Consider the following 21,171-nt stretch of genomic DNA (forward strand, 5'->3'; position numbering starts at 1 on the left):
TCCACTTTGCAGAAAAGCCACACTGCTGTAATAGAACATGAGAAACTCCCAATTCACATGATCATATGCTTTCTCAATATCCAGTTTGCACAGCACCCCTGGAACCCCTGCCTTCAATCGACTGTCTAAACACTCAGAATCAATAAGAACAGAATCTAAAATCTGTCTACCTTTCACAAAGGCATTCTGAGATTTAGAAATAAGGCCGTGAATCACCCTACGCATTCGATTGGCTAACACCTTAGCAATATTCTTGTACACCCCTCCCACCAAACTAATAGGCCGAAAGTCTTTGACATCCATAACATCAGTTTTCTTAGGAATGAGAGCAAGAAAAGTAGCATTGAGGCTCTTTTCAAACACAGCATGGGCATGAAAACTATGAAACACATTCATAATATCTGATTTCTACTTTTTCCAATCACAAAAAAAAAAAAAAAAAAAAAAATCTAAGGGTGTGATGAATACTTGGGGTGAGTTTTGTAGATTGGAGGAGTTTTAAAATTAACAAAAGAGTGATCCTATTTTGTAGGGAGTTAGTGAGTAGATGTAGGAATTTAAATCAACATAAAATTAGGAGTTTATTAGAAGAAGGAAAACATTTCAACGTAGATGTAAGAATTTATTATTTTTGTCAATTTACTATTTTAACCAATTTTTAAGTTTTAGGTAGGGGTATTTTTGACAATAAAAAAAGCAATAACTAACTTTCTTTTGCCAATTTACTATTTTAATCTCATTTTTAAATTGTTGGTTAATTAATGTAGGGGTATTTTTGACAGGAAAAAAAACAATAACTAACTTTCTGAATCCTCTTAATATATACATATAAAAATATTATGAAATAATAATTTTTGGCCAAAATATTGTTTTCGTGGCTAAAATTTACCAAAAAATCAGTTTTTGTCCCTAAACTATAAAAGTTTCATCTTTTGTCCCTAATCTTTGCAAAACATTCAACTTTATGTCCTTTCGTCTATGTCTAACTATTTGTAAGTTTATATCATATGTGGCCTAATAGGAATGCTGATGTGGTATTTGACTTGGACCAAACTATTTATTTATTTAAAAAAAAAAGGCTGAACACATGTCCTGAAATATCGGAAAAAAAAATATCATTAAGACAAATTACCCCACAACATCTCCCTTGGATTTCAACAAAACTTCCCTATCAATGAGTTAGGAACTTAGGGCTTAGAACCACACAATTTGTGAGATTCTCTTTCTCTTTTGCTTGTTTTAGATCGAAGTATTCTCATTTGTTTTTAAGGTCAACATTTTTGTTATGTTTGTGTTTAGCTTTATGTGTACTGAGGGGACAATGACGATTTGTGAATTTAAGGTCTCTTCATTGTAATTGGCCCAATAGGCCTTGCCAACCGTTGTGATATACTACTATTCACTACCCATATTTTGAGCCGTTTTATAACTAATTATTATTCTTCGTTTTTAGAAAGATTTAGATTTTATGTTTTCTTTTTTCAAATGTTATTTGTTTGATTTTGTTTGGATTGGTTGTTATTAAATACATAAATTTAAGACAAGCATATTTCTGAATCAATCTATGTTGATCAATATAATCTTCTCTATAAGGCCCTTTAATAACAAACAACTTTGAGTATTGGGATTTTTGAGTGGTTATGTTATGCGTACTGTTTGGTTCTTGAGCAAATGGTGGGAAAAAAGTTCGATGATTGGGTGTTAGTGATTTTTGTTGAAGTCCAAGGGGGACATTGGGTAATTTTGTCTCATCTCCAATCTGAAACTGAATGTAGCGAGAATATGTAGACCAACCACTACTGATAGTTTTCCATAAACTCATAGGAGCCTGGAATAGAATTAGAGCACCAATCTCCCTCCTCAGCTCCATATTTAGCCCTTATAACCCTTCTCCATAGCGCTTCTCTCTCATACCCAAATCTCCACAACCATTTTCCCAATAGTGCTTCATTAAAGTATCTCAAGTTTCGAATTGCTAGACCCCTAGATTGGATAGGAGAGCATACCTTGGACCAATTCACCAAGTGACGTTTAGAATCATCTCCAAGACCACCCCAAAGAAAGTTTCGTTGAAATTGTTCTATATGATATGCTATATCTGCCGGAATTGGAAAAAAGGAAAGGAGATAAGTAGGTAAATTGGATAAAGTACTTTTTATGAGAGTAAGTCTCCCCCCTTGGATAAATACAATCTTTTCCATCTTGCTAACCTCCTTTCCACCTTCTCAATGATGGGATTCCAAACTGCTCTATCTTTCCATTTTGCACCCAACAGAAGGCCTAAATATTTCATAGGAAGTGAGCCCTGTTTACAACCCAATGCATCTATTAGCATCTCAAAATTTGGAACCACTCCCACAGGAACTAGTTCAGACTTATCCAAATTAATTTTCAATCCTGATACAATCTCAAACCATGACAAAATCAGGCGCAAAAACAGCATCTGGTCGATATCAGCATTGCACATAACCAACGTATCATCTGCAAAGAGAAGATGAGTTACCTGTAAGTGATCACCTGTGTAGGTACCCACACTAAATCCAGACAATTGACCTTTCGTCACCGCCTTATCCATCATTTTGCTAACTGCCTCCATAACAACAACAAATAATAATGAAGACAAATGATCACCTTGTCGTAAGCCTCTATAATTCTCAAAAAAATCACATGGAGATCCTTAATCAAAATTGAGAATTTGATCGATCGTGGATATATAGAAAAAAATCCATTTTCTCCATGTTTCTGGGAACCCAATCCGCTCAAGCATATACATTAGGAAACCCTAGTTCACATGATTATAAGCCTTTTCCACATCCAACGTGCATAACACCCTCGGAATTCTTGATCTCAGCCTATTGTCCAAACATTCATCTGCAATGAGACATTAGTCTAGAATCTGCCTATTCCTAACGAAAGCATTTTGAGACTCTGAAATAACATCCTCAATCACCTCTTTCAACCTATTAGCCAATACTTTAGCAATAATTTTGTAAACCCCCCCTATCAGACTAATAGGCCAAAAATCTTTCACCTCTACTACATTTGACTTTTTGGGAATCAAGGAGATAAAGGTTGCATTTAAACTTTTCTCAAACTGACCTCTCTAAAAAAAAACATGAAAAATCTTCATGAGATTTGATTTGATAACATCCCAGCAAGCTTGGAAAAAAGCCATAGGGAAACCATCTGGGCCAGGAGCTTTATCCCTCTCAAAGTCTTTAACTACCCCAAAAACTTATACATCTTTAAAAGGCCTCACCAACCAGCCAGCCTTGTCATCAGAGATTTTAGGAAAATTCAGCACATCCGGATGTGGGCGATAGACTTTATGATCTGTTAATAAATTTTTATAAAACTGAATAATGCAATCCTCTATACTTTTTTAATCAGAAGTCAGGACCCCATCAACCTTGAGATTAGTAATTGCATTGTTTCTTCTATGTGAGTTAGCCATTTGATGAAAGAACTTTGTGTTGCTGTCCCCTTCCTTCAAGTAGAGCATTCATGAGTTTTGCCTCCAACTAATCTCTTCCAAAAGGCTGATTTTTTTAAATTCTGTTTGAAACCTTGCGTTCTCTAACTTCTCCTCTTCTGATAGAATTACCACTTCCTCTTTTGCATCCAAAGCATTCCAATCACTCCACAGTTGTATTTTTTTTATAGCCACGTTTCCGAACTCCAATTCGTTTTTTAATCCTAAAATTTAGCCACTTACTACACATCCATAAAAGAAGTAAATAACAGCTTAAATTTAAAAATTTGCAACTACTTATTTATTTTTTTTTTTTGTGTTGAAGGAAAGGCTCATAGTTATCAATTTTTGTTTAATCCAAAAATTTAGTTTTTAATCCTAAAAGTTAGCCACTTACTACATATCGATAACAAAAGTTAAAAAGACCTTAAATTTAAAATTTAAATTAAAATTTTTTTTTGGGTGTTGTTGTTGTTGTTTTTATTATGCTTTTTTTTTTTTTATAAATATATTTATGACAGTTATCAAGTTTTGTTTAATCCTAAAATCTAGTGTTTTAATCCTAAAATTTAGCCATATACTACACATCTATAACAACGAGCTAAAAGGAGCTTAAATTTAAAATTTAGAATCTATTATTTTTTTTTCTTTTCCGGTAAAAGCTCAAATTTTTGTTGTTTTAGTTTTTTTTTTTTGGTTAAAGGAAAGGCTCTAGGATGCTTAAAAAGTGCTTAAATCCTAAAATTTAGATCAATGGTGCATCCACATTTTTTCTTTTTCTTTTGGGTGGTGGTGTTCCTTTTTTTTTTTTTGGTTAAAGGAAAAGCTCACAGTTATCAATTTTTGTTTAATTCAAAATTTTAGTTTTTTAATCCTAAAAGTTAGCCACTTACTACACATCCATAACAAAAGTTAAAAAGAGCTTAAATTTAAAATTTATCAACTACCTTTAAAATTGAGAAAAGGTACATAACATTTTTGATGGAGTAGTAAATTAGTAAATATAAAAAAATGTAAATTGAATTTTACATAGAATCACAAATGATAAATATAGTTTTTGTTACAAAAGAAATTTTTTTACAACAATTTCTTAGATAACAACCACTTCATGTGAGGTTTGAATCTCACCCGAACTTATCTAATATTCCATTCCAACACTTCCTTAATGCAATCCAATAAATTTGTGCATTCGTCAACCCGACATATCAAAGAATTTTGGAACTTTTTCATAAGACCCAATATTTTATTTTAATCCTTATATGCATAGCATATGTTACATCTTCGTTCTCAAAATAAAAATGAAATTAAAAATAGGAAATGGACAAAGCAGAAGTTTGCAAATATCTATATTCTAACTTAGAATCTGATTACAGAAGTCAAAGAGTTCTTAGTGTGTGCAATCTAACTATCAAAAACAGACCCTTAGAGAAGAACAGTTCCAACGGGTAAGGTACAAAGACACAAACAGAGGGCTGCAAATTAATCTATCTAATAAGAAATATACATATATATATATATATATTTTTTTTTTGTTTTTTTTGTTTTGTTTACAAAGACGTATACCATTTGAATTTTTATATAACTGTTTTTAGAATCTAATTTATAATAACTATGTGAGCAGGTTTACTATACACTCTTCTGTGCTTTGGTTGACCATAAATCATTCCAAACGTATTCCACTTTCTTTGTTGCACTTCGGGCTCTTATTCCCTTATCTAGATTGATACCACTCCTGATAGCATGAGTATCTTGAATAGGGAATACATTTAAAGAATTGGTGCATGGAACATCAAACACATCACCCTTATCTTTCAAACCCACCTTATTACTTAAAGCTTAAATAAACTTGAACTAATATCTAGCCCCAATTCTTAAATCTTAAATAAACTTGCAGATGCAGTTAACATATTTGTTTTTTAGAGCTTCATAAGGACTAAGAAATTGTAACAAAGAGAGAATGCCCGCTAATAATCAGATAGGAACAACCCAGTTTTGAAAAGTTTTCACATCAAGATTTTTTATAGAGAAGCAATTCAACTACACACTTTATCACAAAGAAAGAGAGGGAGTGCAAATATTTATAAAAACCGGCTAAGAAACACATCAAAATCATAAAGTAAATGCCTAAAATCAATAATTTAATTTTCTCACCTCTATTACTTAGATTCTGTAACAAATTAGCATTGGGCCAATTCACCAAAAACTTACCTCTTTTTCTGTTTTCAAATAAGCATAGAATTTTAGTTTTGAATTTTGATTGATATACTGTAATCTTCTTTTATAGTAGAAAATGGTAGCTTGGTTGGATAATGTTTTGGGAGTTATTATTATTATTTTTAATTTTGAAATTAAAAAAAAACTGTTATAAAAAAGAGTGGTAATTGTCTATTAAAACGTGGATGAGAAACTAATTATAAGTTGGATAATTCAGGGAAAAAAAATGGAAGTTGGATAACCGGATAAGGGGATTGAGGGAGAAAACCAAGACATGGATTTAGATGGCTATTAAAATAAAAAAAGACATGAATTTAGATGACTATAAAAAAAAAAAGTTGATTAAAGAAAGAAACTCTCTTTTTAAAATTTCTAAGTAACGTGTTTTGATAGGAGTAATTAGAGCAGATTTGAATTCCTATTTCGTAGAAATGTTTTAGGTAAGACTTAAGAGTAAGTGGTCCTATTTTGAAGATAATGTTTTACATGGGAGTTAAAGAAGCATTTTTACCAATATTTACCCCTACTTAAACGTAGGTTATAGGGATATTTTGGAATAAAAAAAAAATTCGGTCCAAATAGGGGAAACCCCTTAAATAATAGTATATATATATATGTATGTATGTATGTAGAGAGAGAGAGAGAGAGAGAGAGAGAGAGAGGAAGGATTGTTTAATAAATAAACTTAGTTTGATATTGATTGTCTTAAGGGGATGCATGGGTATTATACAACTTGAAAGATTTGCAGAGTACTTGTATGTGTCTTTTTCCCCAAACCTATCCTAAAAAAATATTGCGTTTACTATTTATGCTTTTGTGTGTTCATCATCATGAATCAAGGTAGCTGGTGAACACTAGGTGGTAGGAACACTAGGTGGTAGGGGTGGTGTAGCTGGTGGTGGGCATTGGTGGTGAAAGGGCTGAGTTCAATGGGTGGAATTTGTAGTTTTTTCATTGAATTTAAGATTTTTCACTTGGTGGTTGAGGAAGGAGGAAATTTTTTCTCCTTAAGTATTTTTGAACGAGGCAAACACTTCATGAAGTCAGTATTCATGGGCAAGAATGCAGCATTATGGTTGATGAAGAATATAGAACACACGGTGGTTGGAATCAATCCCAAACAGTTTTTTTACGCTTAGGGAAAGAGATACTGCGTACACTTTGCAGCGGGGATCAAACTCCTTTGGTTAGTTCCTTCTAGTGTCTGAACTCAAAGTTGGCGGGCTTAGAAGATTTGTCATAATTCCTGGAGGCATAGCACAAAATGGTTGGAAGGTCTTTGGGCTTGAACTGAGGAAGATGTTGGAACTTGGCCAATATGCTTTAGGTGGTTCAGGCCAGGCCAAATTTGTGTCTCAGCCACAGAGGAGAATGTCGGGGTTCCATTCCTCTCGGTCTTTTGTTGAGACATTGAAGGGTCAGGTACAACCAAGGGTTGTGAAGGATAAGGATAAAAATATGATTCAGGGGCAGTTTGTGGAGAGGCAGAATCAGTCAAGGGGGTTGTTGGCGATGAATCCAAAACTTACAGGTGCTAAAGTGGGGGATATTCCAGTGGGCAAGCTGATACAAGGGTGGTGGGAGGAAGGGATAGGAGGGAGCAGTGCATTAATGTGGATACAAAATTAGGTGAGCAAATTTTGGCAGAAAATAGGAAACGTATCCTAGTAAGATTCAGTTTGAATTCAAAATCTGATGAAAATGGGAAGAGGAGTGATATAAGGGGATCATGTTGGACAGGGAGTGGTTTAATTGTGGAAGTTGATGTGAAAGGAAGGAGACGGGTTTCTTGGGATAGCAATAAGGGGGAGTAAAAAATTTTAAATGGGTCACACGGGCTCAAATAAAGGATTTGGTGGGCCTAGACACCAACTGTGACCAACAAGTGGGCTTCCCTAACTTAGAGCTCACAGGCCCAATTAGGATGGAAGTGGGTGAGAGCTCCTCGTTAGCTGACCCGAGCCCACCACCACCAAAAGCCCACATGTCGGCGATGGCGGTGATGTCCACTTCCCTTCACAAAGCTTCGTTGAATCAAAATGAGGAGTTGGGTCATCATGGTGAGCTTTCAAGGGTGGTCGATGTCATAGCAGATGGTGGATTTCACGCCGAGAAGTCACCGGAGCCAGTGATTCAAGTGTGAAATCAATCATCAGCGACGATGACTTTTGGTGATCTAGTGATTGAAAAAGAATCGGCATCAAGGTGTAGCTCTGATGTAGTTAATCTCGACTCCGGCAAAGCTGTTTTGTCTTGGTGCACGAGCTCTAGTGCCAAGGTAATTCATGGATTAGGTAATCGAGTCTCTGGGTTCACGGGTGATATGGTGGTTAGCTCGGCAATGGCAGTGATTAAGCCTTCGATTCTGAAAGAGGTGCCATTGATCCTTTGTCGGCATCCATGGGTGGTTCAAAATAGATTTTCTCCTCTCTCAGACTTGGGTAATGGGGTGGAAGTTGAGTTTGGGGAAGGGGAAGCTCATGAAGAAGAACAGAGTAGTCCTCATGATGATACGACGCAACAGAGGTTAGTGGATTCTGTTGGGGAATTTTAGACGGATTCTGGGCTGCACCTTCTACCGTGGGAGACCAGTAGGGTGGATGACAGTGGTTGTGGCAGTGGAGAGAAAGATAATTGTGTTGGAATGTGAACCTCTGTCTCGGTGGGAACCTAATGATCTTAGTGAGGTGTTGCTGGTTCAGGATTCTGTAGAGGGAACACAGGTGACAGAGTCTGGGCCACCTTCGAATTGGGTGTCCCAGTTGATGAATAATTTCTGTAAAATGGTGGGTTTCCCTATTGTGAAACATGAAGCTCAATGTTTGGCTCTATTTCGCCTTCTAGAATAGGAATGTCTCAAGGTGAATAATGATGGGGTGTCTAAGCGACCTGCAAACTCAGGGTCACGAGGTCTCAGGGAGCTTAAGGGGCTTATTTCTTATGTTAATTATGATGGTGTCTCTTCTAGGAGTAGGAGCAGGGCTTCTTTGATTGTTGTGGGGGTTGTTGGTAGTTTTAAATGACTCTATGACTTCTTTCTTGGAATGTAAGGGGGGCTTAACAATCCCTGGAAGAGAGAGGTTTGTAAGAATCTTCTAAAAGAGTGGAAGTGTAATATTGTATGTTTTAAAGAAACAAAAGTATCTTCTATCAATGTTGCTTTTGTTTGGAGTTTTTGGGATAGTCCTTTCATTGATTGGGTTGTTTTGGATGCTGTGCAGACTTCGGGAGGGGTTTTGCTGATTTGGGATAAGAGGGTCTTTGAAAAGTTGGATGTAATTGTTGGACAGTTTTTTGTCATTGTATTATTGAGAGGAGTGGTGGATGACTTTGTTTGGGCTTGTACAGGTGTGTAATGCCCTAATGATAATGGGCAGCGGTCTACTTTGTGGGAGGAATTATCTCAGGTGCGTGCCAGGTGGCCCATGCATGGTGTTTAGTAGGTGATTTCAATATTATCAGGTATCCAAGTGAAAGGCTTGGCTGTGAGTCTTTTAGCCCTGCTATGTTCGCATTCTCGGATTTTATAGAGAATAATTCTTTAGTTGATTTACTTTTAGAGGGGGCCTTTTTCACTTGGTTTAGAGATTCTGGTCTTCCCTCTGTGTCAAGAATTGACAGGGCTTTGGTTTCTCTTGATTGGGAGGAGCACTTTGAGAATGTATCCCAACGGGTGCTTCCTCGTGTTATTTTAGACCACTGCCTGCTTTTGTTGGAAGCTGGTGTTGTTCAACATGGTCGAAGTGCCTTTAAATTTGAAAATATGTGGTTGAAAGTTGAGGGTTTTGTTGATAGAGTTAAGAAATTGTGGGATGGGTACAGTTTTGCGGGCTCTCCAAGTTTCATTTTGGCACAAAAATTGAAGGCTTTGAAAGCAGATTTAAAAAAAGTGGAACAGGGAGGAGTTTGGCGATTTGGCTTTTAGAAAGAACTTGCTGACTGAGCTGATGGGTTTAGATGCGAGAGAGGAGTTGGTGGGTCTTTCAAATGAGGATTAGATTTGTCGCCTTCAACTCAAAGGAGACACAGAACAGTTGGCTTCTCTTGAGGAGATTTCCTGTAGGCAAAAGTCTCGGGCCTTGTATGTGAAGGAGGGCAATAATAATACTCGGTTCTTTCATAGATTAGTAAACTTTCATAGAAATGCTAATCATATTAAAAGGATTGAGGTGGATGGTGTTCTATATGAGGATGAGTCTGATGTACGCGCTTAGTTAGTTCTCTTTTATCAGGGGTTGTATAAGGAAATTGAGGTGGGGCGTCCTACTATGGATGGGTTAGATTTTGCAAGTATTGAAGAGGATGAGCAGTTATCCTTAGAGGAGTTTACGAAGGAGGAAGTCATCCAGGTATTAAGGGAGATGGAGGGTGATAAAGCCCTAGTTCCTGATGGTTTCACCATAGCTCTTTTTCACAAATGTGGAGTGTTGTGGAAAAGGATGTCATGGATTTTTTTGATTACTTTCATCGGCATTCTGTGTTTGAACGGTCTATGAATGCTTCGTTTCTCACTTTAATTCATAAAAAGTGTAATGCTGTTAACATTAAGGACTTTCGCCCCATTAGTTTGGTGGGTAGTGTGTCCAAGCTGCTGTCCAAGGTGTTGCTAATAGGTTGAGGGTGGTTTTGGATAATCTCATCTCTGAGACTTAAAATTCGTTTGTTGGCGGTAGGCAGATTTTGGATTCAGTGATTATTGCAAATGAATGCCTGGATAGCAGGTTGAAGAGCAGAATACCGGGTGTGGTTTGCAAGCTTGATATTGAAAAAGCTTATGACCACGTGAACTGGGAGGCCTTGTTTTATTTGTTGGGCCGAATGGGTTTTGGATTGAAATGGAGGGGGTGGATTAAGGCTTGTGTTACTTCTGTCTGTTTTTAGTCCTCGTAAATGGATCTGTTGAAGGTTTTTTGGAAGTTCTCTTTGGTTGAGACAAGGGGATCCACTATCCTCGCTTTTGTTTCTCTTGATAATGGAGGTTTTAAGTAGACTCTTGAAGAAGACAGAGGAGTGTAATTTTATCCAGGGTCTTCATGTGGGAGCTGTGAACTCTGTTGGTGTGTGTATTTCCCATCTGCTATTTGCTAATGACACTATCTTATTTTGTGATGCCTCTAGGGAATAGTTGCTGTCCATGAGGTTGGTGTTGTCTTGTTTTCAGGCTTTTACGGGTTTGAAGGTCAATGTTGGAAAAAGTGAGATTGTCCCTGTTGGGGATGTGAATAATCTAGATGTGCTGGCTAATATTCTTCAATGTAGTGTGGGCAGTTTGCCTATGAAATATTTGGGGATGCTGTTGGGAACTTCTTTTAAGGCAGCTTCAATTTGGAATTCTATTTTGGAGAAAATGGAGAAGAAACTATCTAGGTGGAAGCGTCTCTATTTATCTAAGGGTAGTAGGCTCATGTTACTAAAGAGTACTCTCTCAAGTCTCCCAATGTACTTTTTACCTCTTTTTACTATTCCTAAAGCTGTGGCTGCTAGATTGGAAAGTATTCAAATGAATTTTCTTTGGGGGTCGTATGAAGGGAGTTTTAAATATCCTTTGGTGGCTTGGGAAAAGGTGTGTTTACCTGTTGAGATGGGTGGTTTGGGGATAAGAAGTGTGGTGTCATTTAATCAAGCTTTATTAGGGAAATGACTGTGGAGATATGGTCATGAAGTTACCCATCTCTGGCGGTGAGTTATCTCCACAAAATATGGTGAGGGTCAAGGGGGATGGAGTACTAAAGTTTGCAGGAGGACTCATGGGTGTGGCCTATGGAGAAGCATTAATGAAGGGTGGGAGAGCTTTTCTAAGCATCTATCTTTTGTAGTGGGTGAAGGCACTCGTATCCGTTTTTGGCATGATAGGTGGATTGGTGATAGTACTCTAAGAGATCTCTATCCTGAGCTCTATGTGTATTTAGCAGTCAAGGATGCTTATATCTCTGAGGTTTTGTGGATTCCAGAAGGGGGTACTGTTAGAGTGTGGGATTTAAGGTTTTTTAGAGCTTTTGAAGATTGGCAGTTAGCTGCATCTTATTCTCTACTTCAGCTTATCCAAACTTGTATTCCTCGGGGTGATAGGAGAGATACTCTTTGTTGGCGGCTAAAAGGTGATGGTAAGTTTGACACCTGGTCTTACTACTATGCGATTTGGGGTGCTTTGAATTCTTTGTTTCCTTGGAAGGGTGTTTGGAAACCAAAGATTCCTAAGCGCGTGGCGTTCTTTTTGTGGATAGCTTCACATGGTCGGATCCTTACTTTGGATAATCTAATGCTTAAGGGTCGCCCTTTGGCTAATTGGTGTTGCATGTGTTGTGATGGGGAGTTGGTAGACTACCTTCTTCTTCATTGTCCTGTTACTCATTCCCTATGGACTTTTATGCTTCAGGTTTTTGGTATTCATTGGGTTATGCCAAGATCGGTGGTGGGTTTGTTATATTGTTCGTATCAGTGGCTTGGGAAGCATAATTCGGACATTTGAAATTTGGTTCCAGGGTGCTTAATGTGGATTGTGTGGTTGGAACAAAATCATCGTTCCTTTGAGGACAATGAGAAGACGTTGGATGAGTTAAAGGTTTTATGCCAACTTAGTCTTTTGGAGTGGTCTCGTTGGTGGGGTTTTACTGATTGTTCTCTCTCTGAGTTTATGTCTTCCCTTAGCTTAGTTTCCTAATTACCCTCTTTTTGTTGTGCTGTTTGTTCTATTTTTTCTTCTTGTTCATCATCATGAACATCTTGTACTTTTCCTTTTTTTCTCTTTACCTATCAGAGAGTCCCAAAAACCTGGGGATCTGGGGGAGTTTAACTAGACCAACCTATAGATTATGCATTACTATCAAGAGAGGACTAGTTATTTCATTTTATCTCATCCAAAATCCAATAATTTAAGTCGTTGGCGTGCATATTGGCTGTTGGCTCGGTTCCTTTGAATTTGTTTGATAATTTGATATTGCGGTATTACTGTTATCTATTTATTTGGAGAAACTTGATATGTTGATAAATTACATATTTCAGCACTTATATTATCTCTGCTTGCTCTGAGCTCCAGCTCAAACAACACCTTTTCTCTTGTAAGAGTAAGGTGGAGGGCAAGGTTCATGGGTCAAGACCCATGGCTCTGTTTGTAACATTACCTATAGAAAATTATAGCGTCATGCTAATGACATACAGCTGCATTACAGAAGCTCAACCTGGTCAATGGAGTGCTCTTCACAGGAGGGTGGGCTAAAACTGGTCTGTACTACAAAGTTGTTGAGAGGATTTTTAAGGTAATAATTACATATCTGCATTATATATACAAGGAGTGGCTTGAACTATGTGATAGTCTGAACCTGCATGGGGTTCACAGCTTTTGACAGGCTGAAAAGAATTGGATTTATACCCCCCCCCCTCCCCCCAAAAAAAAAAAAGGTTTCTGCATGACATTTGCAATGCTTGTTGGAGAGAACTTGTATTTTCCAAGTACAGTGGGTTGAGTGCATTCACTATGGTTCCCACCTTTTAAAGTTGATATACTTGTAGTTTTCCTTTTAGTCCCTGCCTCAAATTAGAAATGTGCTATTCTGGTGTGTAATTCACATAACTGGAAAGTGGTTGAGGTTTGCGGTTGCAATGTATTGAGCAAAATTACTATTGAGATAAGCAAAGTGATATTTAGTACAGTTTCCTATATCAAGCGTTCTATCATGAAAGTACCTAGTTACTTTTTTTTGATAAGCAATAAAAAGAAAATACAAAAAACTCAAGAGCTAAAGCCAACAGCTAACAGATTGTAGAAAGTAGAAATTGAAATACATTGTGTAAGACCCCAAATATGAGCCCATTGTAATAAAGTACCAAAAAGAGGATGTTTTAAAAGATCTAGAGATCTCTTGTTATCTTCAAAGATACGATTATTACGTTCTTGCCAAACTAACCACATTAATGAAAACTTCATCGAAAATAAAGAGAACAATACAAGGAACCAGAGAACACATGCACCATGCTAAGGAACCAGCAATACATCAAAAACCATGGAGCATGGAAAGTACAACTATCAAGCAAATCAGCCAAAGAAACAAAAGTAAAGACACCCAAAGCATTTGTCCACTCTAACAACATCAGGAGGAAAGACAACTTAGGGTATGTTTGGTTGGGGTGAAACAGGGAGGATTGAAAATAGGGAGAGGAAAATAGGGTGAAAAATAACATTTTCTACCGTTTGGTTCAGGAGAGAAAACAAGAGAGACCGAAAATGGGGATGAAAATAATCCCTCTGGGCCCACATTTTTTTATCCTCCCAAATTGGGAGGAAAATGGGGAGGAAAAGATGCTGAATGGTGTAATTTACACAAATACTCTCACTTTATTACACTCACCTACCCCTCTCACTTTCCCATTATTTCTTATATATTATATAATAAGGACATAATAGTCAATTTATATAAACTACATTTTTCATCCTCCTTTCTCTCTAACAAAAAAAAAAAAAGTTTTCTACCCTCCCACTTTTCCACCCCTCCAACCAAACACACATGAGAGAAAACCAAATCTTTTCTATTCTCCCACTTTTCTATTCTCCCACTAATTTTCCATCCTCCCACTTTTCCACTCCTCCAACCAAACGGACCCTTAAAGTCATTGGTTGATTTCTCATTTCCTTTAAAGGTATGAGTATTCCTCTCTTGCCGAATATTCCACATGAGGTTGTAAGGGATCATGCTCCAAATCACCATAGGCTTTTTTTTTTTGATAGGTAATCAAAGATTTATTTCATAAAAAGGACATCATGTTCACGATATTGAACACTCAGTACTTAAAATGAATACAAGTACCTCAGGAAGAGATGTGAATAGAAAGAAGAAATTCATAAATGGAAATACATTGTGTAAAATCCCAAATTTTACCCCACTGAAATAAGGTCCCAACTAGTATAGGCTTCAAAAGATCTGTTGATCTCACAATATCTTCAAAAGTACGATTATTACGTTCCCACCAAATTAACCACATCAAACAAGCTGGAACCATATTCCAAAAATTAGAGGAATGCTTCCCAGCCAATTCCACCAGCCAAAAAGAAGGAAGGCTATTGTCTTTGGCATCAAACACTGGATTCCAAATATCAAAAAAACTTCACTCCACAAGGCATAAGCAAACTTACAATGGTGTAGAAGATGATCCACAGTTTCCTCATCACACTGGCACATGCAACACCAATTAACCAGTGGTAAGCGCCTAAGAACCAGATTATCAATGGTAAGAATACTACCCCTAGCTACTGTCCATAAAAAGAAAGACACCCTTTTAGGTACCTTTGTACTCCAAATGCACTTCCAGGGAAAAGGGATAGAAGAAAAGCCATTGGGGTCAATTAGCAAGCTATAGTAAAAGTGAACATCAAAGACCCTAGAACGATTCAACTTCCAAGTCAATGTATCATCTCCCTCACCCCTTGGCATATTAGAATAAAGATGCTTAAGCAGAGAGAATGCTCTTTCTACCTCCCTTTCATGAAAAGCTCGACGTAACTGTAAATTCTAGCTTCTATTACCCCTTCTAAATTAGAAACAACCAAATCAGAAATCCAAGCTTCTTTGGAAACAACACAAGAAAACAGATCTAGATAGAGATCCTTTAGAGGGATAGGCCCACTCCAGGGTCATACCAAAAATGAATACAATGGCCTTCCCCCACAGCATACTCCACCTGTCTAAAGAAACTCTCAGATCTTGCTCTAATATTCTTCCACAGTCCACAGCCATGGGTCCCTCGAACATCCCTAGTACACCAACTCCCACTATCCACTCCATATTTGGTTGTTATAACCTGACACCATAGCCTGTGAACTTCTTTCCCAAAGCACCATAACCACTTACCAAGCAAGGCTTGATTAAACAATCTCAACCTCCTTATCCCCAAACCACCTTCCTCCATTGGTAAACAAACTTTCTCCCACGTGACTAAAGAATATTTAAAGACCTCATCAGAAGTCCCCCAAAGGAAATTCCTTTGTATCTTCTCCAATTTGGCTACTATAGCTTGAGGAATAGTGAATAGAGATAAAAAATAAGTAGGAAGGCTTGAAAGAGTACTCCTTAACAAAGTAAGTTTGCCACCCTTATACAAATATAACTGTTTCTACCCCAGAAAGTCTCCTTTCTATTTTTTCTAGAATTGAATTCCATATCAAGGGATCCTTGTAATGTGCCCCAAGAGGCATACCCAAGTAATTCATAGGTAGATTTCCCATCCTATAACATAACATAGGAGCTAGAGCATGTAAATTACCTACCTCACCTATTGGCACAATCTCACTCTTACCAACATTGACTTTCAAACCTGTGATAGCTTTAAAGAAAATCAACACCTTTCTTACATATAATAATTGTTCTCTAGAAGCATCATAGAATAAGATAGTGTTATCAACAAAAAGAATATGGGAGATTTTCAAACCCCTTTGCACATGGGAGCCTGTATGGAATCCGCTCAAGAAGTCGCCCACTTTCGTCTTCTTTAGCAACTTGCTAAGAACTTCCATCACCAAGAAGAGTAAGAGTGGAGATAAAGGATCCCCTTGACGGAGACTGCGAGAACTGCCAAAAAAACAAGCTAAAGAACCATTAACAAGAACCGAGAACCTAACTGTAGAAATGAAAGCCTTCATCCATCTCCGCCACCTCTTCCCCAAACCCATCCTCTCCATAACGTAGAACAGAGCATTCCAGTTCACATGATCGTAGGCATTCTTAATATCCAACTTGACAATCACACCAGGAATCCCACTCTTTATTCTACTATCCAGACACTCATTTGCAATAAGGATTGAATCGAGAATCTTTCTCCCTCCAACAAAAGAATTTTGAGAGTTAAAAACGAGCTTATCCAAAACACCTCCTAGCCCATGAGCTAAAACCTTTCCAGAAGATTATACAAGCTGCCCACAAGACTAATAGATTGAAAGTCCTTAATACTAACAGCATTGACATTTTTAGGGATCAAACAAAGAAACGTGGCATTAAGAGATTTCTCAAAGATGCCATGTCTATGAAAATCTGCAAAGAAAGCCATAAGATCTCTTTCCACTACACTCATTTTTGGAAGAATGCCATAGTAAACCCATTAGGCCCAAGGGCCTTATCTCCCTCAGCCTCTTTTAATGCCTCAAGAATCACCTCCTTCTTAAAATCCCTCTCCAGTGAGAGCCTCTCAGTCTCATCTAGACAATCAAATTCTAAGCCATCAATAGCCCAGGATTTCAGCTCCTGGTAAAGTTTCTTATAAAAATCCACCACATGATCTAGAATATCTGATTTGCCCTCATACAACATGTCATCTACCTCCACACTCCTAATAAAATTCATTTGTCTGTGAGAGTTAGCTTGTCTGTGAGAGTTATCAAGTCTATGAAAAAACCGGGTGTTATTATCCCCTTCTTTTATGAACAAAGCTTTTGATTTTTGCCTCCAAGAAATCTTTTCCAAAGAAGCCAAAAATTCAATTTCAGCTTTAATAATAACTCTTCTTGATTCCTTTTCTTGAGATAAGACCTGCTGGCCTTCCTTTGAATCAAGATCCAAAAGCTTAGTCAATAAGTATTTTTTCCTAAAACACACATCCCTAAAGACATGTTTGTTCCAATGTTTCAAATCCCCCTTAAGAGTCTTCAACTTGCATGCTAGCACAAAACTAGGGGGCTTAACAAAGTGATAACTATTCCACCATTGGCGAACTCTATCCACAAAACCCTCCACCTTCAGTCACATATTCTCAAATTTGAAAAGACTCTTCCCCGTCAACATACCACCCACCTCCACAAGAAGAGGGCAATGATCTAATAACACCCGAGGAAGAAGCCTTTGGGTCACATCCAAGAAGTGGTCCTTCCACTCTGTTGAAACCAAAACTTTGTCTATTCTAGACATTGAAGGGTTGTTGGAACCGCAAAACCAAGTGAAATCACCCCCTATCAAAGGCAAGTCAACCAAAAAATGTTTCTCAAAGAAATCCAAAAATTTAGACATGTTTGAGGAGAAAGAAGTGCAACCAAACCTCTCTACTGGGTATTTGATAGCGTTGAAATCACTAAACAAAGACCAGGCCAAACTCCACCTTAACCTTACAGTATCGTGTTCTGCCCATAGAGCATCCCTGAGACTAACATTTGTCGGTCCGTACACCTCGGAACAAACCCATTCAAATCCATCTGTCACACCCTTCAACAACATAGAAACTGAAAACCTTCCTACTACACAATCAACTTTCTCAAACATCCTTCTATCCCAAATCAATAATACATCCCTAGCAGTATGATTAGCATCCAAAGCCACCCACTCTACAAAAGGGCTACCCCACAGATTCATCACACCAGCAGAAATGATACTATCCAATTTTGTCTCCTGTAGACAAACTACATCACATTTCCACTCTGTCAGCAAGTTCTTCACAATTACTCTCTTTTGGGACATTCCAAGATAAAAGTTTCAAATTCATGAACACTGATCCGTCCCAATGGATTTTAAACTTCCTCGAGTATTTCTTCCAGATTGACCATCATAATTAATTGTGGAAATTAAATTTCTTAATTCTCTCATACTTTTTGGCTTAAATTACTCACCCGACGTGTACTTGCAGCAACAACCTGTTCTACCCACTTTCTCTCAAGCTTTTGAAAAAAAGAAATACATAGATTCTCACAAGATGAAACGGGAAAGCCCACATACTTGCCAAAGCCTTTGATCATCATTCTCACCCATTTTGAAGGCTTCATATTATCCCTTGAACCTCAACAAAATCACCCTCCTCCATAGCTAGAACCAGACCTCCATTAGGATCCCATTGAGCCAAAGGATGGCAAACCAGTGACTTTGGCTTCTCTTCACCCTTAACTGACAACAGAGACTCATCCCACTCTAACATTAAAACCTCTTCATTAGAAACCAAATTGGAAAGAGGAGAAAAACGATGCGGGCTCACCAAGTTGTGTCACCGAAATGAATCGGCAAACTCATCGGCTGAAAATGAGGTTGGAAAGCTCACTACCGATGGAGCAACGTTGTTACCCATGTCGATGTGTCCTTTGGGGTGCGAACCCACGTCGGAGACAAGACCCACGTCGGCATTGGAGCTCAGAGGTTGTGTCCTTGTCCTCAACTCAGAACCATGGTTACCTGACCCTTCACCCTCATCAATGTGTCCATTGGGATGCAGAACCACGTTGGAGACAAGACCCACCTCGGCACCAGAGTCCGGGGGCGGTATCGATGTCTTCAGTTCTAGCCCAAGTTTGCCTGACCCTTCACCCACTGCCCAGGAGCTATGACCCACTTTTGGAATAGCATCCCCTACACGTGAGGTACGCATAGTTTTATTAGAAGTGCGGCGCTGGGCTTGGTGGGGAGGCCCAAGATCACGGTTTGTATCCAAGGAGATAGGACCCTCACTAATGGGTTGGATTTTATTATCCCAACAAACAGACCTTCTACCTCCACCTTCTAAATCCACTGTTATTTTTGAAGAAAAATGGGCTTGGGTTCAGCTCCAATTAGTTTCACGTACAAGCCGGCTAGCTCTTAACTAAGTAGAAATATTTGAATTTTTTTTAAAATTAAATCCCCCTGATCTCTCCTTCTATTTAAAATTACTAGTAAGATTAGGAAACTACTTCCCTGAGAGTAAATCACTCCCCAAATTCACGTAGTCATTCAATTTTTGCCAAACTTGTGATCTTAGATTGCCGGTGGTTTTGTCAAATCCACCACCACCAACTACCGCCTCTTTCCCTTGTATAGACTCAGTTTTTCCCAAGAGAAATTCACACAATTTCTTTTCTAGAGTAGTCCAATAGCCTTTTTAATCACCTTCTGGAACACGCAAACAACCTCGTTTTGCTCCATTGTGATACTCAGAAATCTTTGCAAACATACCACCCTTATTTGATCTACTAGTAAACTCCAAAATTTTATAATTCTCGCGGAACTGCTTGAAAAAATGTTGCTTACTGAAGTCCCACTGACATAATTCTGCCAAGCATGCAATGATCCAATCCAACGCCAACCTTTCCACACAGATAGATCCATGGAACTTACCCCGGTGCTCATTAATGAAATAAGAATCTATTCGACCCCCATCAAAAGCCAAAGAAAAGGCCTTTGAGTCAATATGAAAAGAAGCTAAATTCCCGTTTGTCAACCCTAGGTTAAGAAGAGGTCTATATTGTGGAACAGAGGATGGGATGGCTTTGTAATAGGGGGTTTTAGGTCCTTATTGGCCAAAGGTTTAGTGGGGTTGACCGGCGAAGGGTGTGGTACATATTGACCAAATTGATACGGCCAGCAATAAGATTGTTGAAAAAGAAGAGGAGTATGGGGAGATTGTGGAAAAATAAGATTGCTTGACCAACTCGCTAGCAATTAGGATGATTATTTCACTTGCATATCTCAAATAAGGTTGTCTAGAGTTTTATCTGATCATTTTCTTGTTCTTTTGTGGTGAGGGAATCAACAAAAAGGGCATAGACCTTTTCGTTTTGAAAACGTGGTTAAAAGAGAGGGGTTTGTGGAAAAAGGTGAAATCTTGGTGGGAGACTTATTATTTTCAGGGGACTCCTAGTTATATTTTTTCCATAAAGTTGAAAGTGCTGAAATTGGATTTAAAAAAGTGTAATGAAATGGAGTTTGTAATGTCACTGTCAAGAAACATAAATTGTGGAGTGAGTTGAATGACTTGGATGTTAAAGTAGAAAGGCACCCACTATCGGGTGAGGAGAAATTAGAGAAGGAAAGGCTTTGCCTTTAAATTGAAAAGACTACATTGTTAGAAGAGATTAGTTGGAGACAGTAGTTTAGGGTTCTACATTTGAGGGATGGGGATTATAATACAATTTTTTTTCACTGCAAAAAAAATTGCAGCAGTAGAAGTCAGGGACTTTCACCCTATTAGTCTGGTTTTGGGGGGTTTATGAAATTATTGCTAAAGTTTTGGCTACTTGACTACGCACGGTAATGGGAGATATCATTTAGCTTCTCAGAATGCTTTTGTTCTGAACATGCAGATTCTTGACCTTGTACTTATGAATTTGCCAGAGCATAGTTGTTTCTTTGATAAGTGGAGGCGGTGGATTTATTTTGTCTATCTATTGTTTGTTTTTCTGTTCTTATTAATGGTTCTCCTTGTGGCTTTTTCAAGAGCTTCAGAAGTTTTATACAAGGCAATGTGCTCCTTTGTCTCTATTGTTATTTGTTTTGTCATGGAAGCTCTTGGAAGAATGTTGGATAAAGTTGTCCATGAAGGTCACATGTTAGGTTTTCATGTGGGTGATTTAGAGGGATGATTTTTGGTGGTGTCAAACCTCCTCTTTGTTGATGACACTTATTTTTTGTGATTTTGACCTTGATCAGATTCGGATTCTCTGTATGGTGCTCAGGTTTGAGGCTGATTATGTCCTAAAAATAAATATGGGTAAGTCGGTTCATGTTGGATCGGTTCATGATATTGAGTTATTGTTGAATGGCCTTTGGCAC

General features: G+C 37.9%; 1 protein-coding gene across 2 annotated transcripts in view; it reads left to right on the forward strand.

Moving 5' to 3' along the window:
• The window catches only part of LOC142640461 (gamma-glutamyl hydrolase 2-like), a 66,435-nt gene that overhangs the window by 2,889 nt on the left and 42,375 nt on the right, over positions 1-21,171 (forward strand). For both annotated transcript variants that reach the window (XM_075814572.1, XM_075814573.1), the window contains exon 2: positions 12,856-12,942. In XM_075814572.1, the coding sequence (XP_075670687.1) occupies positions 12,856-12,942 (87 nt within the window). The remainder of the gene's footprint in view (positions 1-12,855; positions 12,943-21,171) is intronic.

Source organism: Castanea sativa, chromosome 6 (genome assembly GCF_040712315.1).
Source record: "Castanea sativa cultivar Marrone di Chiusa Pesio chromosome 6, ASM4071231v1".
Lineage (NCBI taxonomy): Eukaryota > Viridiplantae > Streptophyta > Magnoliopsida > Fagales > Fagaceae > Castanea > Castanea sativa.